General features: G+C 41.9%; 1 protein-coding gene across 1 annotated transcript in view; it reads right to left on the bottom strand.

The window, feature by feature from the left end:
• Positions 1-23,659, bottom strand: part of EPB41L4A (erythrocyte membrane protein band 4.1 like 4A) — a 157,999-nt gene that overhangs the window by 56,367 nt on the left and 77,973 nt on the right. The window contains exons 6-9 of the mRNA XM_054177937.1: positions 21,428-21,548; positions 5,736-5,823; positions 3,658-3,746; positions 2,689-2,752 (exon numbers count right to left, since the gene is read on the bottom strand). Of these exons, the coding sequence (XP_054033912.1) occupies positions 2,689-2,752; positions 3,658-3,746; positions 5,736-5,823; positions 21,428-21,548 (362 nt within the window). The remainder of the gene's footprint in view (positions 1-2,688; positions 2,753-3,657; positions 3,747-5,735; positions 5,824-21,427; positions 21,549-23,659) is intronic.

The following is a 23,659-nucleotide window of genomic DNA, read 5'->3' as shown; positions in this document are numbered from 1 at the left end:
CAGTCAGAAATAATCTGCTCTTCCTTTACACTCCTTTGCTATATGCCATAAAGCACCATGTAAAACACAGGAATGTCTCTGTTATTCCTTCTCTCCTTGAATCATTTCTGGGGTACTGTCCACCTAACTGGAAACAGATAACACACTCTGGACTTGGTATACCACATCTGAAACAAGAAGAATGTTATCACCCTGGGCCATCAAGTGATACCGCAGGAGGAGATGAAGTACAAGTGGCATGTTTACTCTCCTGCCATATACTGCAAACTTGTATCCCATATGAAAGTTCAAAGTGCTACCATTTATTAAAAAACAAAGAGAGGAATAAAAAAAAATTATTAAGTTTTTGAGGAGCATTGGAATATACAGTCATATAAATACACTGATGAGCTTTCCTTCCTCTAGTAGAACAGCATCAATTGTTATGACAGCTTTAACCCAGAAACTAAGACTACTGTTTACTTACTCCAATACATAACTTTGTTCAAAGGAACACCACCAGAATGCTAGAGAAAAAAAGGGAGAGGAAGATTTTTCTGGGCCGTTTTTGCCTTTCCTGAACTTGTTAGGATATGAAGCACTGTAGAAACATTTCAAATGAGCATTAATTGCAAAGGAGAATTGAATGATGCTACACACCCTTGTACTTACTATTCTCTTAAACAATTTCCTAAAAGTACCCACCAAGACAAACTACTGTCAAAGTTGTGTGCCTTAATATCACAATAGGAACCATTCACCAGCCATCAACATTCACAGACTCAACATAAGCACATTCCCTTTTTTTTTGCTTAGCTTGCTAAACCTTTAGAATTCAGACAAAACGTATACACTGTGGCACCAAACAGCAGCATCACTTCAATCCAATTAATTCTAAGTCAAACTTGGATTTGTTCACACATACACAGGCTTTCACCCTTCAAACAAAACATTAAGTTTTCCTGACATTCCTCCAGCCTTCAAATGACTCTGATTTCAACAAACATACCGTGAGAAACAGACTTCCCACAACCAACCACACCAGACAGAAACAAAGTACCAGGGAGTAAACGAAGCAAAACCTGCCAATACATCTGCAGAGGCAAAAGAAATACTGTCCACATTAGAAGCAAAACAACCAGTCACAGGTACACTTCTGTTTTCCAGAATGCACTGAATGTACAAAATGGCTTAATGGAAAAATTATGGATGAGACTAACAACTTGTTGTGGGTTGAAAGGAAAGGCTCCGCTTTCCCTCCCGCACTGAGAAAGAAACTGCGGCTAACTCAGCAATTAGAAAAAAAAGCAGACTATGTATTTACAAGCATGTATAGGAAGCAGATTACATGTAACACCACAAATACAGGGATTTTACAATGTAAACAGGAATATACAGCAAATGAACTCAACCAGAAACCAGACCCCCACAGAGGGGCTTCCCCCTGCACTCCCTTCACCCCCCTACTGCCCTTCTCCCTACAAAGAGGTAAAAAAGGAGACAAGGGCGGTTAGCAGGACAGAGAAAAAAACAGAGGCCTGGTACGGGAGAGTTAGTTAGTTCTTATCTCTTAGCAAGAAGCCCAAAAGCAGTCCAGCTGAAAGGGACAGCGAAGAAAGGAAGACTGAAGGAAAGTCCCAGCTGCCCGATAACTTAAAGTCGCATTTCATCCACCCACCAATGAAATTCGTTTAGAATGCCCCTTCCTTAAACACACAGCCTCAAACGATCACACAACCATTAGATTAATAAAGATACACAGTAAAGGGGAAGAGTGTCAGCAGGTTAATACTTCTTCAGAGCTATAAACTTTCAGTCCTGATTATTTCAAAGTGACCTAAAAAATGTTTTCAGAAAATAATGCAGCAAGCTATGCTTATAACTCAACTACATACCAAAAATCACAGACTGAAACCAATTTTTTAACTGTACTTGATAATTTTCCCTCCATCCTCAACACTCTCCTCCTCCTACCCATCCCATGTGTTTCATGGATGATAAATATCTTTCTGGATTTTACCACTGACTGTAGCTTACAACTTCTTCTCTTGCTATCAAATCTGCGGTCTTTGCTCCACTGCAGCCAACCGATTTTTTTTTTCTCAAATGCTCTAACAGAGCAATGAAGTTAAACTCTGACAAACAGGTTGCAGGATATATTATGTGGCTCTTCTTTTTCAAAGCTACAAAATTGTTTGTGCCTGACAGTTCTCAAGTTTTCCTCCATTAATATTTTTTTAATAATAGCTTTCCCTATAGATTTAGCATAATTTAAAAGCACTATGTAACACCATAAACAAGGCATTAGTCTCACTTACAGTACACTATATAAAATAGCAATATATATAAAAAAAATATAAAAAAGGTTTGTTATATAATATATATATATAATAATATAATAATAATATATTAAAAAGGTTTGTTGTAAAATTCCAAGTTAAGTACTGTTCTGCTGAAGCTGTTGCCCCACGTCTGCAAAACATGGACAGAAATTTTTCTGCCTCCTTTTTGTTTAATAACACCATCAGGAACACACTGTAGATAATTTTATTGCAGTAACTACCAATAAAATTAATTTCATTTCTACAGTTTCTTGCCGTGAATTTCAGTAGAATAAATTAAATTTTATGGATGCACAAGATTTCCCACTTCATTAGACCTGAGATCACTAGGTGTTTCTTTTTCTTTCAGGTTTACATAAAAACTTACATCTTTTCCCAGGACTCTAAGTTCAAACTGTGTTTCCTTGAAGTGAACTTTAGTAATTCTAGGCCTGCAATATTAGGAAAAAAAGACAAATGGAACTTCATGAGACTTTAATTTAATTTACAATAAAATACAAATTTACATATACATACAAAGACCAAAAGGAATTCAGAGGTAGATTTTTTTTTTCAAGTACTCTACAGTCACCAACAGAAAATTAGCAGTATTTCAGCATTTCAACATGAGTATCATAAAGGTGAACTATTTTTTCTCTAAACTTGGATTATCAAAGAATTAAAAATCCATATAATCTAATGTGGCAGTTTTAGGCTATGCCTTTAAAATTAAGCTGCAGACTTCGAGAAGAAAAGTAGAAAATATAAGTCATTCACTATGGGTTGCAAAAAGGAAAAAAATCAGATTCATTGGGCAGTTGTTCCATAGTATCTTTCACATTTCACTTCCACTCCCATTACTTCTTTTCTTCTCTGGTCTGGCTGTTCTGCTGGGAAGATAACATGTCTGGCTGACCTTGAGATAAGACTAACACTGCTTTCTCCCAGCTTCTCTCTCTCTCTTAGTACAGGGGGGTCTGGGAGGTTTCAGGGTGGGGGCAGTGGGGCAGCTTCCGTGGTCATTTTGACCAGGGGGGTTTCCATGCTATTTTTTTCTAATTGTAAATACCTGTCTAATATTGTAAATACTGTGTATTTTGTACATATTCATTGCATTCCATTGTAGAGTGTAGTTTCTGCTTTGTAAATACAGCTTCCATTTGCTTCCAGCTGAGTCAGTCATGCTTAGTTGATGTGAATGGGAAACTCCAACCCACCACATCTGGACAGAGATTAGGAATTACGTTTTTTTTAATCAATACAATTAATCGTCAAAATAGGCATCACAAACTAACCTATTTCCACACAACAAAATTTTATTGTTTTAGAATAGGCTGCACATTTAAATAATACATACCAGAAATATTTTCCTACTTGCTTTTTATTCTTGTAGACAACAACTCCTATGGGTGTTAATCCTAAAAAATATTCAGATTTGTTTTCACCCTAGAAAATAAAAAAGTATGTAATTCATACTGTTGCAAGATATATCACTGTAGCAGTGAAGTTTAGCAATGAAGTCAGCCTGATGACCAACTTGAACATAGTGTTTCTGTGCAAAAATAGTACCTGACCTACTGCCAAAAATTACTATACAAGAACTATTAGGAAAAAAAGGCAAGAAAGAATGGCAGTAAGGGAGAGTGGGAAACTCTACATGCCATTGTGAAAAATAAAAATACCTTTTTTTAAGGAATTCTTTTCAGCTATTTGTCAAACAGTCCAAACTCTGAAACTGAACTCTTTATTCAGACATGAATGAAATAGATGCTCTTACTTTCAGCTGAAGGTAGTGACTTTCTGACCTATTCTACATACCACAACATTACAGTAGCCTTTTGCTTTGTACAATTGTATCCCTTTTGTACTGCTAGCAAGTGAAACAGCTCCTTTGGGAAGCTCAGAGCATTTTTTTGTTCAGAATGGGTAGCAACATACAAGAAATAGCCACATCCTTCCGCAAAGGAAACCATTCTTGAGGTCAGTATCAAAATGGCAAAGCACATTAAGAGAGAACAGGATGAAAATGCCTGTGCCAAGCAGCAGCCACCTCCTAAATTTGTGGTCAGTAACCAGAATAAAGTAAGTCCTACATTTGAAAGAGTGCAAAATTTAATGCAAGAGGTTAAGGGAAGAGCCTTGCAAGCTGTAAATCAGCAGAGCACAAACAGCAAAAAATTCCAACTGTGTGACAGACTGATGGTACAAAGTGCCTATCTAACATCTACTGCTCTGAGAAAGAACAAGTACACCTGATGAGCACTGCCCGTGCTCCTCAGTAACTGCTGGAGGTAACTTTAATATGATCAAAGCAAGGACAAGAACTATTATATCCTAAGGAAGTCAGTTTAAGTCTCAAAGGAGGGCTTCTGTTACTGTTGTAACTTAGAAACAATAACATTCCTGGTTTAAATCTGGGCATATTACAACTCACCCTTCATTACCTAGGAAGGGTTCCCATTGCACAGCAAAAGCAAGCTTTAAGATAAAAAATAAAACTCCAGGCTTTCATAATCTAACACAGTTGTGTCAGATCATGTTGAATCTTGCTCCAGTAACTCCCCCTGACTTCCGTGGGTGGGAGGGGCACAGAGCATGTGATATGAGCACATATTTCAATCTCTGCAAGAAATATGGATTTAATATCCTGGTAGTATCTTGATATCTGTATTTTCTTTCAAGTAATTTTATGAAGTACTGACATCAAACTCAGTGAATTATCTACATTCCAATTCCCAATCTGAATTTATGATTTTCTTTCATTCAAGAAAAACTGCCATGAGTACAATTATTCCAACAAAACAGAATGATGTTTCCGTCAGGAGCTGATAGCCTCCAGGTGATGACGTGGATCCAAGCTTAACATATATGCTGTTTTACAACAGAAGTTTTGCTGAGGCAATAAAGACAACTTGCAATACTGCATGATAAAGCACAGGAAAAACTAAAAGTGTACTCCAGATTTTTAGCAAAACCTTCACAATTAACATTAAAAAAGAAGCCAGACATACTGCTACTGTCCCACCCTTGGTTTTGCAACAGTGTTGGAAAGATTTTGGTGCACATTTGCTTACTAATTTAGGCAACAATAATGTGCAAAGTATTGAGTCAAAACCAAGACTGTAACTTTCTCTCATCTCTTCTGACACTTGTACTAATTAATTCTTATTTATCGGAATTGTTTCTTCCAGAGTAAAATTGATTGTCTTCTATAGGTGTAACACAATCACAGACTTTCATCTGAAAACCATTAGGCCTCTGTATGTATGAATGGCTGATTCCACTCTATCTCCTAATACTATCTGTAAATTTTTACATATGTTTCTTCCTTCAAAGGTATTCTGTGGCAATTAAACTAAATAATGCTCTCCTCTGTATTAGTACAGTTATATTTTTTCATTGTTTCCCAGTTCACAGTATTTAAACAATGCTTACGTAAACAGGATGAAGATCCACTCCATACATTTCTAGGGATTTGGCCACTCCTAAGTAGTTCACTTCTGCCTCAGCAGGAACTTGACCCCTGTAAAGAAAATTCTGTGTAAGAACTTTGCACCTCCAGTCAACATATTAAAATAGAACTTGGTAATACATACAGTTTGCGGGACAGATATGCAACTCTACCTAACATTTATTTAGACAGTCATCATCCTTTCAGTGCTGTACATCTGCTCACTCCATCTGAGACTGGACAGTAGGTGCAAACCTTTACTAAACCTTTTGCTGTATGATCCTACCACAGGTGCTATCACAAATACAATGCATGCCTGCTACAGTGGCTAATCTTCTCCCTTCTCTTACAAACATATTTCAGACATTCCATTTTTAAGCTTGCATATGCAAAATAATTTTTTCCTCAATGATTTCCTACATGATTATTAATGAAGGAGGAATTGAATGATTGCCTGGGATGCTAATTCCCCATAACAGTACTACAGCTGCAAAGGATTTCTGAAAGCACAGTTCATGACTTCAGATAGTTTTTGTCATAAAGTCTTGCCTTCAGGAAGCCACACCAACTGGTAATACCCAGGCATGCTACTGTGAGAAAAAAAAGGGTTGGGATCTCTCTCATGAGATTACCAGTTTCAGCTTGCCCTCCTACCTGCAAATACCAATTATTCAGTTATGACCTACCACTAGATGCATGCTGGCAGGAAACAGTAGGGGGAAACAGGGCGGCGGGGGGGGAACCATGACTACTTGGAATATTCCTGGGAATATCCCTGAAGAATTATCCATTTTCAAAAAGAACAAAATGATCAAATAAACTAAAAGCCTTCAACAGACTTATCTTCAGAATTTAACTAGTTATTTTCTTAGTATCTGTCATTGATATAAGAGCAAGATACTGTATTCCAAGCCTGAAATAATTGAAGCTGCATTTTCATCATTTCATAATACTTCTATGAAAGCTACCTGGCTGTTACTGAGAAAGTACAGTGCATCTTATGAAAACATCAGCTCAAAATGATGCATTTCCGGCTCCACACTGTGATTGCTCTCTTGGGGAAATAATTTCCTACATTTCCCATTATTCAAACTCAACATATGAAGCTGAGCTCAACATTTTGACTCAAGACTTGGAAAAATCCTCCAATACACACATTCTTGCTTCTCCTCTCCTGATTCTCTCCAGGCTAGCAGCTACTTTTCAGATTTTCCCAACTTTGTGTTATTCCTGGTGAGGTAAAAAGTACATCCAACATGAAACAGGGAATAGCAGTGCTAGCCTAAATGCAGTAGTATAGGTACTTAAAATGTCTTATTTGTATCTGAGACATGAGCTGCTTCAGCCCGTCTTACCCAGAACAGTGCTTTAGGGACAAGGACTCCTTGAAAAGCGGCAAACCTGAAGCTTCTAAGAGAAATCCCTTTCTTCCAAAGATGGATTTTCCAGTACCTCTGTGACTCACCTCTGTATTCAGAATGTGCAGAATACTGCATATTCAGCACATCATCATTGTCATATCTGGCATGCCCTTTAACCACTTCTATAAAAATTTACAGCTCTTTTTTTTTTTTTTTTTTTTTTTTAATCTTACCTAGTCAGTAGCACTCAGAATTGTAAGCAAAATGTTAACTGGAACAGCACTGTCTCACTGACCTCCCAGGCAGACTAAGAATCAGTCCTGAGGAAAGTGGATCATCCCATTATTGAACTAGTTCTGGAATCCAACACCAATTTAAATACTGCTGTTAAATGTTCCCTTACTGACCACACTCAGGAAAATGCTGATGTGCATGTGATGATTGTTCTCACATTGTCTCTGAAAGGCTCAAATGTCATGTGTCTGCATGTGTATAAACATTTCCACAATAATACATAAATTCTAATAAGGTGTATTTTCAAAAAAATATCAAGGGAAGAAAAGATGTGATGTGGAGGAAGCAGATAAAAGATGAAGGAAGATGCCCTCCCCTATGCAGATGGAGAAGACAAAATGCGAAGAAGACAAAACGTGAGAAAGACCAGGGAGTGTCAGGGACTGAATCAACTCCAACTGATACAAAGAGAAAGCGTTTCATTTTTATTGTGTATGAAAACACAAACCCTCTTCAGCATCATCCAGGCTGACAGTACATCCCAAAATTAAAACACCCTTTGCAGTTGGTAATGACAGAGTAGACAAATAACAGCCGTAGAGCTGATACACACCACTCATTCAGATGGACAAAAAGCACCTGAGTGCCATTGATGAACCTGATCAATACTGAAAGACATTTTCAAAGCTATCAGGGACATTTTACCTTACTTTATACCCCTTTGACAGCATGTAATATCAATTCAAAATAAGCAAATCTCTAATTTGCCAAGTATCAGCTATTCACAGATTTTCTACAGTCTGTAACAGTGAGTGTCAGGACAAATACAAGCTCTCCCATTTGCACTGAGGTATCATAGCCCTCCTCCAACAACACAAGTGTTTGCCTCCTCACTTGCAAGCCCTGAAGCCACTGACTGCTCCTCCAGATGTGATTGACAACCTAAGGACACCTCACCATACTACATCATTTGGGATTGTCATGCTGATTTATAGATAGGACAACAACTACAGTAGGCAAGCTGTGGAGACATGAGAGAATCACTTCCAACTCTGACTTCCTCCCTAATACTTGATACAGAAACTTGCTCAAAAAACTTCATCCTAAATGAATTTCTGAACAGCTACTGTTAAAAACTGCAAAATAAGCCACTAGCAAATCCAGTTTATCTGAACATTAACTAGCAGAAGCAAAGCAACACTGTACCTGTCTTAAAAAAAAAACAAACAGAAACAAACCTACGCTTCCATGCTGAAATCCAAAAGGGATAAAAAAGTTCTCAACCATATCACAAACCTGTCCCTAAAATGTATCTGGCAGGATATCTCAGAACAGAATAGAATAAACCAGGTTGGAAGAGACCGTCAAGATCATAGTGTCCAACCTATCAACTAATTCAACCCACCTAAACAACTAAACCCTGCAACCAAGAACCCTATCAAGTCTCCTCCTGAACACCTCCAAGTGATGGTGACTCCAACACCTCCCCAGGCAGCCACTTCCAATGGGCAATCACTCTCTCTGTGTAGAACTTCCTCCTAACCTCCAGCCTAAACACCCCGTGATGCAGCTTGAGACTGTGTCCCCTTGTTCTGGTGCTGGCTGCCTGGGAGAAGAGACCAACCCCTTTCTGGCCACAACCACCTTTCAGGTAGTTGTAGAGGGCAATGAGGTCATCCTTGAGCCTCCTCTTCTCTAGGCTAAACAATCCCAGCTCCCTCAGCCTCTCCTCATAGGGACTGTGCTCAAGGCCTCTCACCAGCCTTGTTGCCCTTCTCTGGACACGTTCAAGGGTCTCGATGTCCTTCCTAAACTGAGGGGCCCAGAACTGGACACAGTACTCAAGGTGTGGCCTAACCAATGCAGAGTACAGGGGCACAATGACTTCCCTGTTCCTGCTGGCCACACTATTCCTAATGCAGGGCAGGATGCCATTGGCCTTCTTGATCAACCTCTGCCTGTCTACAACCTCCCTTCAGGTAGTTGTAGAGAGCAATAAGGTCACCCCTGAGTCTCCTCTTCTCCAGGCTAAGCAACCCCAGCTCCCTCAGTCTCTCCTCATACGTCTTGTGTTCCAAACCCCTCACCAACTTTGTTGCTCTTCTCTGGACTCATTCCAGCAAGTCAACATCCTTCCTAAACTGAGGGGCCCAGAACTGGACACAGGACTCAAGGTGCGGCCTAACCAGTGCGGCGTAGAGGCACAATGACCTCCCTGCTCCTGCTGGCCATGCTGTTCCTGATGCAGGCCAGGATGCCATTGGCCCTCTTGGCTGCCTGGGCACACTGCAGGCTCATGTTCAGCCTACCATCGACCAGTACCCCCAGGTCACTCTCTGCCTGGCTGCTCTCCAGCCACTCTTTCCCCAGCCTGTAGCACTGCATGGGGTTGCTGTGGCCAATGTGCAGAACCCAGCACTTGGATGTGTTAAATCTCACGCTGTTGGATTCTGCCTACCTGTCCAGTCTGTCAAGGTCCCTCTGCAAAGCCTCTCTACCCTCCAGCAGATCAACTCCTGCCCCCAGCTTGGTGTCATCCACAAATTTAGTGATGATGCCATCATCACTCAATGCCATCATCCAGATCATCAATAAAGATGTTAAAGAGCACAGGGCCCAGCACTGATCCTTGGGGCACACCACTACTGACTGGCCACCAGCTGGATGTGGCACCATTCACCACCACTCTCTGGGCTCGGCCCTGCAGCCAGTTCCTAACCCAATTCACTGTGCTCCCATCCAAGCCATATACCTCAAGCATCTTACCTTCCAGCTTCTTAAGTAAAGAGAACACTGTCACATATGCAGACATCAGTGCTGGCACTGCTGACAGCAGTGCTGCTAGTGCTGGCAGGCTGAACTAGCAATGGGAACATCTCAGCTTCATGCTCTTTTCTGAAGCCACTACTAAAGCCTTGACACCTAATTGGAGGCCATCAGTGAAAGAGTAGATCAACAAGCACTATAGACAGTGTTAAGACAGTAACCACTCTTCTTCATAACCACTGTTTCCCCAACTTCTTAATTTCAAGTTTATATATTCCACCTTCAAGGTAATAAACTTTTTGAGGAAAATGGGGCTTTTTTTAATAACTAGAAAACTTGAGAGAGAGGAATGAAGGTTCATTGGTATCAGTAGCCTGATACAAAGCAATTATTCTGAAGTTTCATTTCTCAACCTCTGTGATACTGAACCAAGCAAAATCTCTGCGACTCAGTTTCCAGACTCTGGAACAGAAAAAATGGTACTTTTTAACTTCACAGATTGTGGTGGTTTCAGGCTATGCCCTTAAAATATAGTTACAGATTTTGAGCAGAAAAGTAGGAAAATATAAATAAATCACTATTGGGTATAAAAAGGAACACTACATATTATTCTAAACAAATTCATTGGAGGAATGTCAGCTATAAGACTTGGCTGTACCAAAACAACTCTTTCTCTTTTCTGATCTCTCTGCTTCACTTGGGAGAGATTAACGTGCTTCTCGGCTGACCTTGGCTTGGCTGTGTTGTTTAGTTAAGTCTAACCCATTGCTTTCTCTCTGCTCATTTCTCTCTTGTGGGACAGGGGGAGTGGGGGAAGTGGAACAGCTTCCCTGGCCTCTGACCACAGGGATTTTCATGTCGTTTGCTAATTGTAAATATCTGTATAATATTGTAAATACTGTATATTTTGTACATATTCATTGCGTTCCATTGTAGAGTGTAATCTTGCTTGTAAATACAGCTTCCATTTGCTTCTATAACTGAGTTGGTCTGGCAAAGTTAATGCTGGGGGGAAATTTCAACTCACCACATTACAAAGTAATTGGTGCCCACCATGGGGCAATTGCTTGATTAATTCTTGCTCAGATTAAGGAAGCAAAATGAAGCTGTTTTGGGTTTTGTGGCATTTGACATATTCTGGTCTGACTGTGATACTGTACAGATGGTACATGTCAGCCATGATTGATAAGCTAGGTAGATATTTGGCATATAAGATATTTCTTTGGTTTAAATGCAAGCTGAAAATGCTGTATGACCAATGCTTGGGATTTCTTTGGGTAAAAAATATATGATCATGTGACTGTAACTGTTCCTGCAGAGATACATGAATTTAGTATTCCTGTTACAGAGGCTTATGTGAGCAGCTGGCACCCCAAAATTATTTGCTATGCATGATTCTGTTTTCAGTGATAATAAATGTGTGCTTGTTGATAGCACTCTATCGAGAGAGATGTGCAGCAAATAGCTGTTCTAGTTTTAGACGCAGCAGATGGAGATGATGGATATCTAGTTCCAATTCAAATGCAGAAATTTCTAGTGACGTGGAGGACACAGAAATGGGGCAAACAGCTGGAAACAGGCAGGCAGGAGTTAATGGGAAAGCAGCTCTGAGTGAGATTGGCAGCAGTACTGGCATTCGGCCAGCGAGGAGGCAGACGCAGCTCACATGAGTAGCGCCCGTACTTAAGATGGTGGCTAGATCAGCAGCACCAGCAGCTAAGATGGCAGCCATGGCTTCACTAGCAGCCATTAGCCTTGCATTCGCTGAGTCCCAAAGTCCACCCACCGATGCTGTTTGTGTACAAAGCCCTTCTACTTCTGCAAAGTCTGTAAATTTAAACACAGCTCCAGTTAAGCAAATTGTAGCTTTGGATAAAAGGGGCAGGCGCAAGGCAGATGCAGAGGCAAAATAATAGCAGGAACAGTAAGATCCTTCTGCTGGTCAGGGACCTTCTGTTAAAAGGGATCCTTCTGAAGATGGAGAGAAAGACTGCCTTAGAGATGTAGCTGAATTACTGAGAACATCAGTGGATAGTGGAGATGCAGGACAGGATATGGGTTCTGGTAGGTCAGGAGCTAATGTAGGTGCTTCTGAACTTAAAAGAGGTCCTATGGAGAGTATCATTAGCATTATGGGGACAGCCAATTCAAGAGGGTGAGAATGATGAGGATGACATACAATCAGCGAATGCACCAAGACAGAAGATAAGGCATGTAAGAAAGGATTACATTAGAGGAGAGAATGAGCCAATTCCAACATGGCCACATAGAATAGATAGAATAAACCAGGTTGGAAGAGACCTTCAAGATCATCGCGTCCAACCCATCAACCACCTAATCAACACCACCTAATCAACTAAACCATGGCACCAAGCACCCCATCAAGTCTCCTCCTGAACACCTCCAATGATGGCGATTCCACCACCTCCCCTGGCAGCCCATTCCAATGGGCAATAACTCTCTCTGTATAGAACTTTTTCCTAACATCCAACGTAAACCTCCCCTGGTGCAGCCTGAGACTGTCCTCTTGTTCTGGTACTGGCTGCCTGGAAGAAGAGACCAACCCGTACCTGTCTACAACTTCCCTTCAGGTAGTTGTAGAGAGCAATAAGGTCACGCCTGAGTCTCTTCTTCTCCAGGCTAAGCAACCCCAGCTCCCTCAGTCTCTCCTCATAGGGCTTGTGTTCCAAACCCCTCACCAACTTTGTTGCTCTTCTCTGGACTCGTTCCAGCCAGTCAACATCCTTCCTAAACTGAGGGGCCCAGAAGTGGACACAGTACTCAAGGTGTGGCCTAACCAGTGCAGTGTACAGGGGCAGAATGACCTCCCTGCTCCTGCTGGCCACACTGTTCCTGAGGCAGGCCAGGATGCCATTGGCCCTCTTGGCTCCCTGGGCACACTGCAGGCTCATGTTCAGCCTACCATCGACCAGCACCCCCAGGTCCCTACCTGGCTGCTCTCCAGCCACTCTTTCCCCAGCCTGTAGCTCTGCATGGGGTTGTTGTGGCCAATGTGCACAACCCGGCACTTGGATGTGTTAAAATCTCATGCCGTTGGATTCTGCCCACCTGTCCAGTCTGTCAAGGTCCCTCTGCAGAGCCTCTCTACCCTCCAGCAGATCAACTCCTGCCCCCAGCTTGGTGTTGTCAGCAAATTTACTGATGATGGACTCAATGCCCTCATCCAGATCATCAATAAAGATGTTAAAGAGCATGGGGCCTAGCACTGATCCTTGGGGGACACCACTAGTGACTGGCTGCCAGCTGGATGTGGCACCATTCACCACCACTCTCTGGGTTCGGCCCTCCAGCCAGTTCCTAATCCAGTGCAGAGTGCTCCCATCCAAGCCATGGGCTGACAGCTTGGCCAGGAGTTTGCTATGGGGAACGGTGTCAAAGGCCTTGCTGAGGTCCAGGTAGACCACATCCACAGGCCTCCCCACATCTAGCAGGCGGGTCACCTGATCGTAGAAGGAGATCAGGTTGGTCAGGCAGGACCTGCCCTTCCTAAATCCATGCTGGCTGGGTCTGATCCCTTGGCCATCCTCTAAGTGTTGTGTGATTGCACTCAAGATGACCTGTTCCATAATCTTGCCTGGCACTGAGGTCAGGCTGACAAGCCTGTAATTCTCTGGCTCATCCAACCGGCCCTTCTTGTGGATGGGTACCATGTTGGCCAGCTTCCAGTCTGCTGGGACCTCTCCAGTGAGCCAGGACTGATGAAAAATGATAGAGAGCGGCTTGGCCAGCTCATCTGCCAGCTCTCTCAGCACCCTAGGATGGATCCCATCTGGTCCCATGGACTTGTGGGGCTCCAGGCGGCTGAGGAGAGCTCCAACCTCCTGCTCATGGAACATAGGGGAACTATGCAGCTCCATGGCTAGAAAGGGTATACTGGTGCTGCTGCTTTAATAGTGGGGGACAAGTCAGTGTCTCAGCTTGGAACCCTCTCAAAAGATAGTGGAATAGATAGACATCTAGGCTGGTGTCTTGGTAAGGTTTCTCTGTGGACACCCCTTTTACTGGCAGCTCTTATGAGGTACCCATCCAGAGATAACCTTCCCTGGAACTAAGGCTTAGAATACCAGGGATGAAGGAATGAAGTACTTGAGAGTGTTTGCTGTGAGAGAAATGATGTATGGAGACCATGGTACTCTGAATCCTGATGAAATTCCTGTGGAAACAGGTCTTGCCAAAAAGCTCGTTAAACTTGCTCCTCCTAATTATGATACTATTCTGGCAAGCAGAATTGTGGCAATAAATTATGGTGGAGCGCCCCCTTCTGTTGACAATTTCACTGGCCAAATGACACATCTGGAGGATAGTCTTGCGTGTGTTTCTTTGGTCTCAGCCACTGCAAAAGATAAAAAATTGCATGAAAGAGCTGAAGGAGGAACTCAAAACCTCCATATCCAAATTGGCACAGGGAAATAATTCCAATTCTTCTTCCAGATGGATACAAGAATCAGCTGTTAGAAATAGACATCCTCCAAGAAGGCCATTCCAAAATAGGTCAAACCAGAACAAAGCACAGAGGCAATCATGTGGGAGTATTTGGATAACTCTGCGTGATCAGTTTGGTGAGAGTATGAACAGATGGGATGGTCAACCAACTTCTGATCTTTTCCAGAGATTAAAGGAACTGCAGAGTGGCAGAGCCCTAGGTAACGATACCAGAAAGGTATCTGTTACTTCCTCAGTTTCCCAGAACATCTCTAATAGCTCCAGAGATTCCACCTCTGACACTAGATGCTGTACTAACTGCACATGCGGGTGTGTTCCCCATAATTAGGGGTGCCCTGCCTCCCTCCAGGGGGAGGAGAGGGACAATGGAGATAACAGAATCTATTGGGATGTGTACATCCAGTGGGCTGGCACTTCAATATTTCAGAAGTACAGGGCCTTGGTTGACACAGGAGCTCAGTGCACTATAACACCATCAAATTATCAGGGATCAGAGCCTGTAACTATTATGGGAGTCACTGGTGGATCTCAGGAGTTAACTAAGATAGAAGTTGATATAAGTTTAACTGATAAATAATAGAAGCATACTGTTGTGACAGGACCTGACACACCCTGTATTTTGGGAATTGATTTTCTGAGAGAAGGGCATTTCAAAGTCCCTAAGGGTTATAAATGGGCTTTTGGCGTGGCATCTGTAGAAGTTGATGGACAAAAATTGAAGCTGTCTGTTAGACCTGAGCTTCCAGATGAATCTGCAGTTGTGGGACAACGTGAGATAGAGGATGCAGGGGGGCTGGAACTAGATGATCCTTGTGGTCCCTTCCAACCCTGACTGATACTATGACACTATGTAAAGTAGCTGGTTGCTTCTCAAACTGTGCATCATAGACAATACAGAACCAACTGTGACTCTTTGGTGCCCATTCAAAACTTGATTTGTCCATTGGAAAATCAGAATGTCATCAGCAAAACTCATTTACCTTTCAACACTCCAGTGTGGCCTGTGTGAAAGGAAAATGGAGACTGGTGTCTGACAGTCAACTTCTGTGCCCTAAATGAAGTAACTCCAACCCTGAGTGCAGCAGTACCATAGGATGGAACTCCAGAATGAGCTGGAATCCAGAGGCCAAATGGTATTCTACCATAGACATTGCTAATGCTTTCTTCTCTATTTCCGTAGCAGAGGAATGGTATGGCCTCAGTTTGCCTTTACCTGGAGAGGAGTACAGTATACTTGTAACAGATTGCCAATGGGCTGGGTTCACAGGTCAACCATGTGTCATGCAGTGATCCATGATGCTTTGGAGAAAAGTGGTGCTCCAGAACACATCCAGTTCATCAACAGTATCATCGTCTGGGGTAGAACTGCTGAAGAAGTCTTGAAGAAAGGTAACAGAATCATTGACATTGTCTTGAAAGCTGGTTTCATTATTAAGCAAGACAAGGTGAAAGGACCTGCCAGAGAGATCCAGTTTCTGGGAGCGTGGTGGCAGGATGGTCACCATCACATTCCAGTGGATGTGGTAAACAGAGTCTCTACCATGGCATAGCCCATGAACAAGAAATAAATTCTATGTTTCTTAAGTATAGTGGGATTTTGGAGACTGCACATTCCTGGATACAGTCAGATTGTGAAAACTCTGTGTGATGTTACTCAAAAGAGAAACAGTTTCCAGTGGGGTCCTGAGCAACAAGCAGCCTTTGACCAGATAAAGAAGAAGTAGTCCAGGTCTGGCACCTGTCTGAACTGGTCTAGACATTAAGAACATTCTGTACACGGCTGTAAGTAACAATGGTCCAGCTGGTGCTTAGGGCAAAGAGCTCCAGGTGAGACATGTGGACGTCCACTTGGTTTCTGGAGACGGCTACAGAGGCTCAGAGGCAAATTATACTCCAACAGAGAAAGAGCTGCCTACAAAGGAGTAAAAGCTGCTTCTGAAGTAACTGGAACTGAGTCAGAACTTTTTCTACCTCCTCGATTGCCAGTTTTGAATTGGATGTTCAAAGGCAAAGGTTCTACACCATATCATGCCACAGATGCCACATGGTCTAAGTGGATGGCTATGATAACACAGAGTGCTCGAATGGGAAGTCTTGAAAGACCTGGTCTGGTGGAGGTGATCACAAACTGGCCAGAAAGCACTAAATGTACAAAACCTCCAGAGGAGAAAGTATCCTGTGCTGAGGAAGCTCCTCCTTACAATGACCTTTCTGATGACAAAAAGAAATACACTTTCTTCACAGATGGTTCCTGTCATCTTACTGGAAACAAGCAAAGATAGAAGTCTGCAGTGTGGAATCCAACATGGTGAGTTGCAGAGGTAAAAGATGGAGAAGGAGAATCCAGTCAATTTGCAGAGGTAAAAGCTGTCCAGCTAGCTCTCGACATAGCTGAACATGAGAGATGGCCAAAGCTTTATCTCTACCCCGACTCACGGATGGTAGCCAATGCTCTGTGGGGTTGGCTAAAGGACTGGAAAAAGAATGGTTGGCAAGGAAAGGAAAGCCTATTTGGGTGGCTAATCTGTGGCAGGACATTGCTGATCGAGGTGAGAGAATTCCAGTGAAGGTGAGACACACTGATGCTCACATACCTAAGAGCAAAGGTAATGAGTAACAACAACATATCCATCAGGCAGATCTAGCTGCTAAAGTTTCTCAAGTAGACACAAACTCCAATCTTGATTTGACTGGAAACCAAGGTGAGATGTCGTTAGCTCGGTGGGCCCACAATTCCTCAGGACATCAGGGCAGAGATGCAACATACCAGTGGGCTCATGACAGATCCATAGACATTTCCACGGATGCTATCACACAAGTCATCCATGACTGTGACAATAGTGCTGCCTTAAGCAAGCAAAGTGAATTAAGCCCTTGTGGTATGGTGATCAATGGTCCAAGTACAAGTACGGTGAAGCATGGGAGATTGACCGCATCACTCTACCTTGTTCTTGATCTGGTAAACAGTATGTGCTGACTATGGTAGAGGGGAGCACTGGATGGTTGGAAACTTATCCAGTTCCTCATGCAACTGCACATAACACCATTCTTGGTCTGGAAAGACAAATCCTGTGAAGACACGGAACTCCAGAGAGAAATGAGTCAGACAATGGAACAAATTTCAAAAACTATCTCTTAAAAAACTGGGCCAAAGAACATGACATTGAGTTGGATATTCCACATTCCCTACTATGCACCAGCTGCAGGAAAGATTGAACGTTACAACGGTTTGCTGAAGACCACTCTCAAAGCCATGAGGGGTGTGGATCTTTGAAAAACTGGGAGAAACATCTAGCACAAGCAACCTGGCTGGTGAATAGTAGAGGTTCAGTAAATCAAGCTGGACCTGCACACTCAGATTTGCTACGAAAGGTAAAAGGTTATAAGAGTTCCTGTTGTTAGAGAAAAGAATCTGTTAGGAAAAACTGTTTGGGTATTTTCTCCTTCAGGAAAGGCTAAACCTGTCTGAAGAGTGGTTTGTGCTGAAGGTCCTGGTCACACTTAGGGGGTAATGCAAGAGAATAGTGAAATTCAGAGTATTCCACTGAGAGAGTTTAAATTCAGAGTGTTGTACAGATACAACATTGCACTCAAAAGAAGAATCCATGAGGAGTCTATAGCACACAAACCCTAAGAACCTTGAGTCACCTGAGAGTCCCTGTTCCTTTTCTTCACCTCATCTGTGGACAAACAAACTGGTTTCTGTTTTTCCTGTTTCTTGTTTTTGGACTTCTGAATCATCTACATGTGAGATAGCCAGAATGGACTATGGACTTTATGTACTCATTATTGTAGATACTATTTTAGATTAGATGAACAGTATTAGAAGCCAATGAAATGGGTTGGATTGTAGTGGTTTTAGGCTATGCCTTTAAAATGCAGTTACAGATTTTGAACAGAAAAGTAGAAAAATATAAATAAATCACTATTGGGTATAAAAAGGAACACTACAGATTATTCTAAACAAATTCATTGGAGGAATATCAGCTATAAGACTTGGCTGTACCAAAACAACTTTCTCTTTTCTGATCTCTCTGCTTCACTTGGGAGAGATTAACGTGCTTCTCGGCTGACCTTGGCTTGGCTGTGTTGTTTAGTTAAGTCTAACCCACTGCTTTCTCTCTGGGACAGGGGGAGTAGGGGAAGTGGAACGGCTTCCCTGGTCTCTTACCACAGGGATTTTTGTGTTGCTTGCTAATTGTAAATATCTGTATAATATTGTAAATACTGTACATTTTGTACATATTCATTGCATTCCATTGTAGAGTGTAATCTTGCTTGTAAATACAGCTTCCATTTGCTTCTAACTGAGTTGGTCTGGCAAAGTTAACGCTGGGGGTAAATCTAACCCATCACACAGATGTATCTGCAATAAGGTTCTCCATAATGCACTACACAGACTAACATATAGAAATAACTACTGAATAACAGGCTCTCTTCCCTGAAAGAAAAAGCTCAGGTCAATGAGGCTATTGGCACAGACTCTGATTTTCAAGGACAACAGCTGTGTCTCTGAGTTAATACCTATTCTCATTAAACAAGGCACAAATAACAGTAACATGCAAAATTACAGGCAAGAAATTATTTAGCCTTTATCCAGACTGTGGCTTCACGGTAGTAAGAGAATCAAGAAATCTAGATACAAGTGATTATCTCCTCACTGCTTTGACAAAGGGTATGATGAACACACTCATAAAATGTCTCTTACTGCTATTACTCATCTTAATAAATGGTTGTATCACAATTCCACCTAACTTGAATTTGGTAGAACAAGCTTCTTTACACTTCCCAGGAACATGAACCTGGAGATAAGCAAGCAAATGTTTACTTTGGCTTCATGCATGGTTGAACTTCTGGCACATGTTTTAATTTCAAAACCAACTTTATGTTCTGCATTTTTGAAGGCATTGTTGTCTAATATTTGGAACAGCAGGTTGGAAAGCCATTTTGCAGTGCTTTCATACAGTGACTACTGGTTCAGGCTCCATTACTTAAACATCAGTAGTACTTCAGTCTAAAAGTAATCTCACTGAAAGTACTTCATACATAGAAGGCCTTTTATAAAAAAAATGAGTAAATGGAATAAAAAGTGCCTCTGAACTGTTGTGGATTTTTCTCTTAATTTTTTGTACACCTAGAGACAGTGTAGAGTTAAACCTACCATTTAAGAAGATAAATTACATAGCTGCTGCAAATGCATCAGGTATTTAAGCACTTAAGTAATATTCACACAGGATCACTTTCTGGTTCTGCCCTCTTTACTGGAAATTATGTTCTTTGCTCCAGCTTCCCTATCAAATTGCTATGTTTCCTCTCTCTATATTGTTGATATTGGTCCTCTCACAGTGACAGAACCAATTAGGCCCCAAGTTACTAGTTTGTATCTTGTTTTCTTATCTGTCAGGCACTTCAATCCATCTCCTGGTTGTCCTTACTGCAGTTTGGCTTCCCAGTAATCAAGGGAAGGCATTGTACACATAAATTGCAGTCTGACAGAAAACCAGCTGATTCCAAAGCAGCATATGGGGAATCCACCATCTGGCAGAGATTATCCAGAATGTCAGTGTCAGTACAGCTCACACATTTTAAGTCCAGGGTGATTATTATTCCACTAACTGGAAGATGAAGAATTGATGTTTTGCAGTCTGCTATAACAATGAATTTGTCTTTTCTAACTTTTACAAAGGTTAAGTTGCGATTGAATGAATCACTCAGGTATGTTGACACATACTTCCAATCTCTGCAGCTCTCCTTTGTATTTACCTGTTTCCATTTACCTAACATTCTCCTCCACCAATCTCTTCAACAGATGCCCCTGTCAAGTACCATAAGTATACCTTATTCCTACTTTCTTCGATCCTTCTCATACAGAGGAATGTTACTAGGTATGACTTCAGTGCTTGTGGACTGCCATAGTTCCATGTTCCTTTAATCCACAACTATTTCAAAAACTTCCAGATACCCTTTGTTCCCCCTGCTTTAAGGTTACATGCAGAGTTTTGGAACTTGTCTAATTTTTGTTGAGAAACCAGCACTTTGAATGTCCTGTGTTATTTGGTGCTGCCTGATGAATCTGTTTCTAGATGCTGCTTTTTTTTCTTATAAATCATATGTTCTTCCTTATAGTAGAATCCTTGGTATTGATTCTGTTAATATGTTTTATGCAAGATATGTTGGTTAATAAAAAGAAAGGACTTTACACTTGTAAAACTGAACTGTTTCTTTAATTCACACAGATGTTGCAACTGAGATAATCACTTAAACCACAACCATAAAAACTGCTTTCCTGGTACATCCTGCAATGTGAGCTTCTCCCACAAAGTTTCATGCATGTTGCTACAAGCTTCATTACCCCACCTAAGGATCTGGCAAGATTAAAAGTGGGTTTGTCTTCATAGCTTATTTGAATACTCAGGGCAGTGTGATGAAAAGAAATGCTATTATTCACATTTTACAGACAGTATAGTAAGGCAAGGGCATAATAAGCAATTTGTCCAGAATTACACAGGAAGTCTGTCTTCAGACAGGGAACTGAACTCAAAGATTTTTACTTTTTATTGTCTAAAAAGAAAAGCCTACAAAAAAAAAATAAAGGAAATACAAGAGCTATTAAAACTGATGGTTCTGAAACACTCTGTCTGACAAACATCATAATTCCAGTTATTGTCCTACAAAGTTCCAAAAAGAACAGCTCCTATTACATAAAACGTTTTCTGTTTATGAAGGATACAATTGGATACCCTGTGATCTAAAGAACTCCACTCTACACCACCAGCTGCTTCCTTCCCCATCTACCAAGCATCTCTGAATCTGATGCCTCTACCAAGTTCCCAACAGTACTAAATTCTTACACTAAAGTTTTGTGTATCCGCTCTATGGCATCCTCCAGCTCTTCCTTCTGGTCTGGAACAAAACGGTACTCTGAGACATATCCTGCAGTGTGCTTATATGGGTCATAGTCTCCCAGTTCAGCTAGAAAGCACAAGAAGAAAAGAAAGGTCAACTATTTTCAACACTTTGTTAACCAAAAAATATGTTACATAGTCCAAGTATCAGTGCTCTTTCCAACTGACTGTCAATTTACCACACAGTCAGGAAAAAAACCACATGGATTTAGGAAGGGCAGGTCCTGCCTGACCAACCTGATCTCCTTCTATGAACAGGTGACCTGCCTGCTAGATGTGGGGAGGCCTGTAGATGTAGTCTACCTGGATTTCAGCAAGGCCTTTGACACTGTCCCCCACAGCAAACTCCTGGCCAAGCTGTCAGCCCATGGCTTGGATGGGAGCACGCTGCACTGGGTTAGGAACTGGCTGGAAGGCCGAGCCCAGAGAGTGGTGGTGAATGGTGCCACATCCAGATGGCAGCCAGTCACTAGTGGTGTGCCCCAAGGATCAGTGCTGGGCCCCGGGCTCTTTAACATCTTTATTGATGATCTGGATGAGGGCATTGAGTCCATCATCAGTAAATTTGCTGACAACACCAAGCTGGGGGCAGGAGTTGATCTGCTGGAGGGTAGAGAGGCTCTGCAGAGGGACCTCGACAGGCTGCACAGATGGCCAGAATCCAACAGCGTGAGATTTAACACATCCAAGTGCCGGGTTCTGCACATCGGCCACAGCAACCCTATGCAGAGCTACACGCTGGGGTCAGAGTGGCTGGAGAGCAGCCAGGCAGAGAGGGACCTGGGGGTGCTGGTCGATGGTAGGCTGAACATGAGCCTGCAGTGTGCCCAGGCAGCCAAGAGGGCCAATGGCATCCTGGCCTGCATCAGGAACACTGTGGCCAGGAGGAACAGGGAGGTCATTCTACCCCTGTACACTGCACTGGTTAGGCCGCACCTTGAGTCCTGTGTCCACTTCTGGGCTCCTCAGTTTAGGAAGGATGTTGACTTGCTGGAATGTGTCCAGAGAAGGGCAACAAAGCTAGTGAGGGGCTTGGAACACAAACCCTATGAGGAAAAGCTGAGGGAGCTGGGGTTGCTTAGCCTGGAGGAGACTCAGGGGTGACCTTAATTGCTCTCTACAACTACCTGAAGGGGGGTTGTAGACAGGCAGAGGTTGGTCTCTTCTCCCAGGCAACCAGCACCAGAACAAGAGGACAGAGTCTCAGGCTGCACCATGGGAGGTTTAGGCTGGAGGTTAGGAGGAAGTTTTACACAGAGAGAGTGATTGCCCATTGGAATGGGATGCCCGAGGAGGTGGTGGAGTCACCGTCATTGGAGGTGTTTAGGAGGAGACTTGATAGGGTGCTTAGTTGCATGGTTTAGTTGGTTGGGTGGTACTGGATGATAGGTCGGACACGATGACCTTGAAGGTCTCTTCCAACATATTCTATTCTATTCTATTCTATTCTATTCTATTCTATTCTATTCTATTCTATTCTATTCTATTCTATTCTATTCTACCTCAAGGCAGTACAAAACTGTTCGTATTAGCAGACATAAAAACAAGTAAAAAATCTCTTCAGTTATTTTAAAAGATAAATGAAAGGTTTTAAGAGCTAGAGGTTGTTAACAGGAAATCTAGCACTTCTGTTGGACTAGAAATAATTCTTTGCAAGCCAGGAAACAAATTTTATGTATATGTTATCTTACAATGTATGTAAAACAAGTGTAAAAGAAAAATCCAATTTTTGGAATGCCTATGCCTTAGTGATAAGCTGTAATATTACAGATAGAACTGATCCATATTCTAGCTGGGGCTCCTAACATAAATGTCAGTGTGGGAATGTGAAAGAAGACAAATATCTGGGACACCTAGAAGGTGCACCCTTCTAAGGGTAAACATCATTTCTCGTGAGGAAACACACAAGTTCATTTTTCAATAAAATATCTGCATATTTTCTTAACATTAAATTCAAAAGCAAAATAAATCGGGTTGGCTGATAGGTTGGACTGGATGGCCTTGGAGGTCTCTTCCAAGCTGGTTGATTCTATGATGATTCTGTGATTCTATGATAACATTTTGAGACTTTTTTTTAATGCACATAATGAATAGCCATTATAACTTCTTTGAAGCAATTTCAAATTTGCCTACATTAGTCATAACAGTGTACACATTGAGATGCGCTTATAAAATAAA

This window comes from Dryobates pubescens, chromosome Z, assembly GCF_014839835.1.
Source record: "Dryobates pubescens isolate bDryPub1 chromosome Z, bDryPub1.pri, whole genome shotgun sequence".
In the NCBI taxonomy this organism is placed as follows: Eukaryota; Metazoa; Chordata; class Aves; order Piciformes; family Picidae; genus Dryobates; species Dryobates pubescens.
The sequence above is the reverse complement of the archived record's forward strand: the minus strand, read 5'-3'. Positions and strand labels throughout refer to the sequence as shown.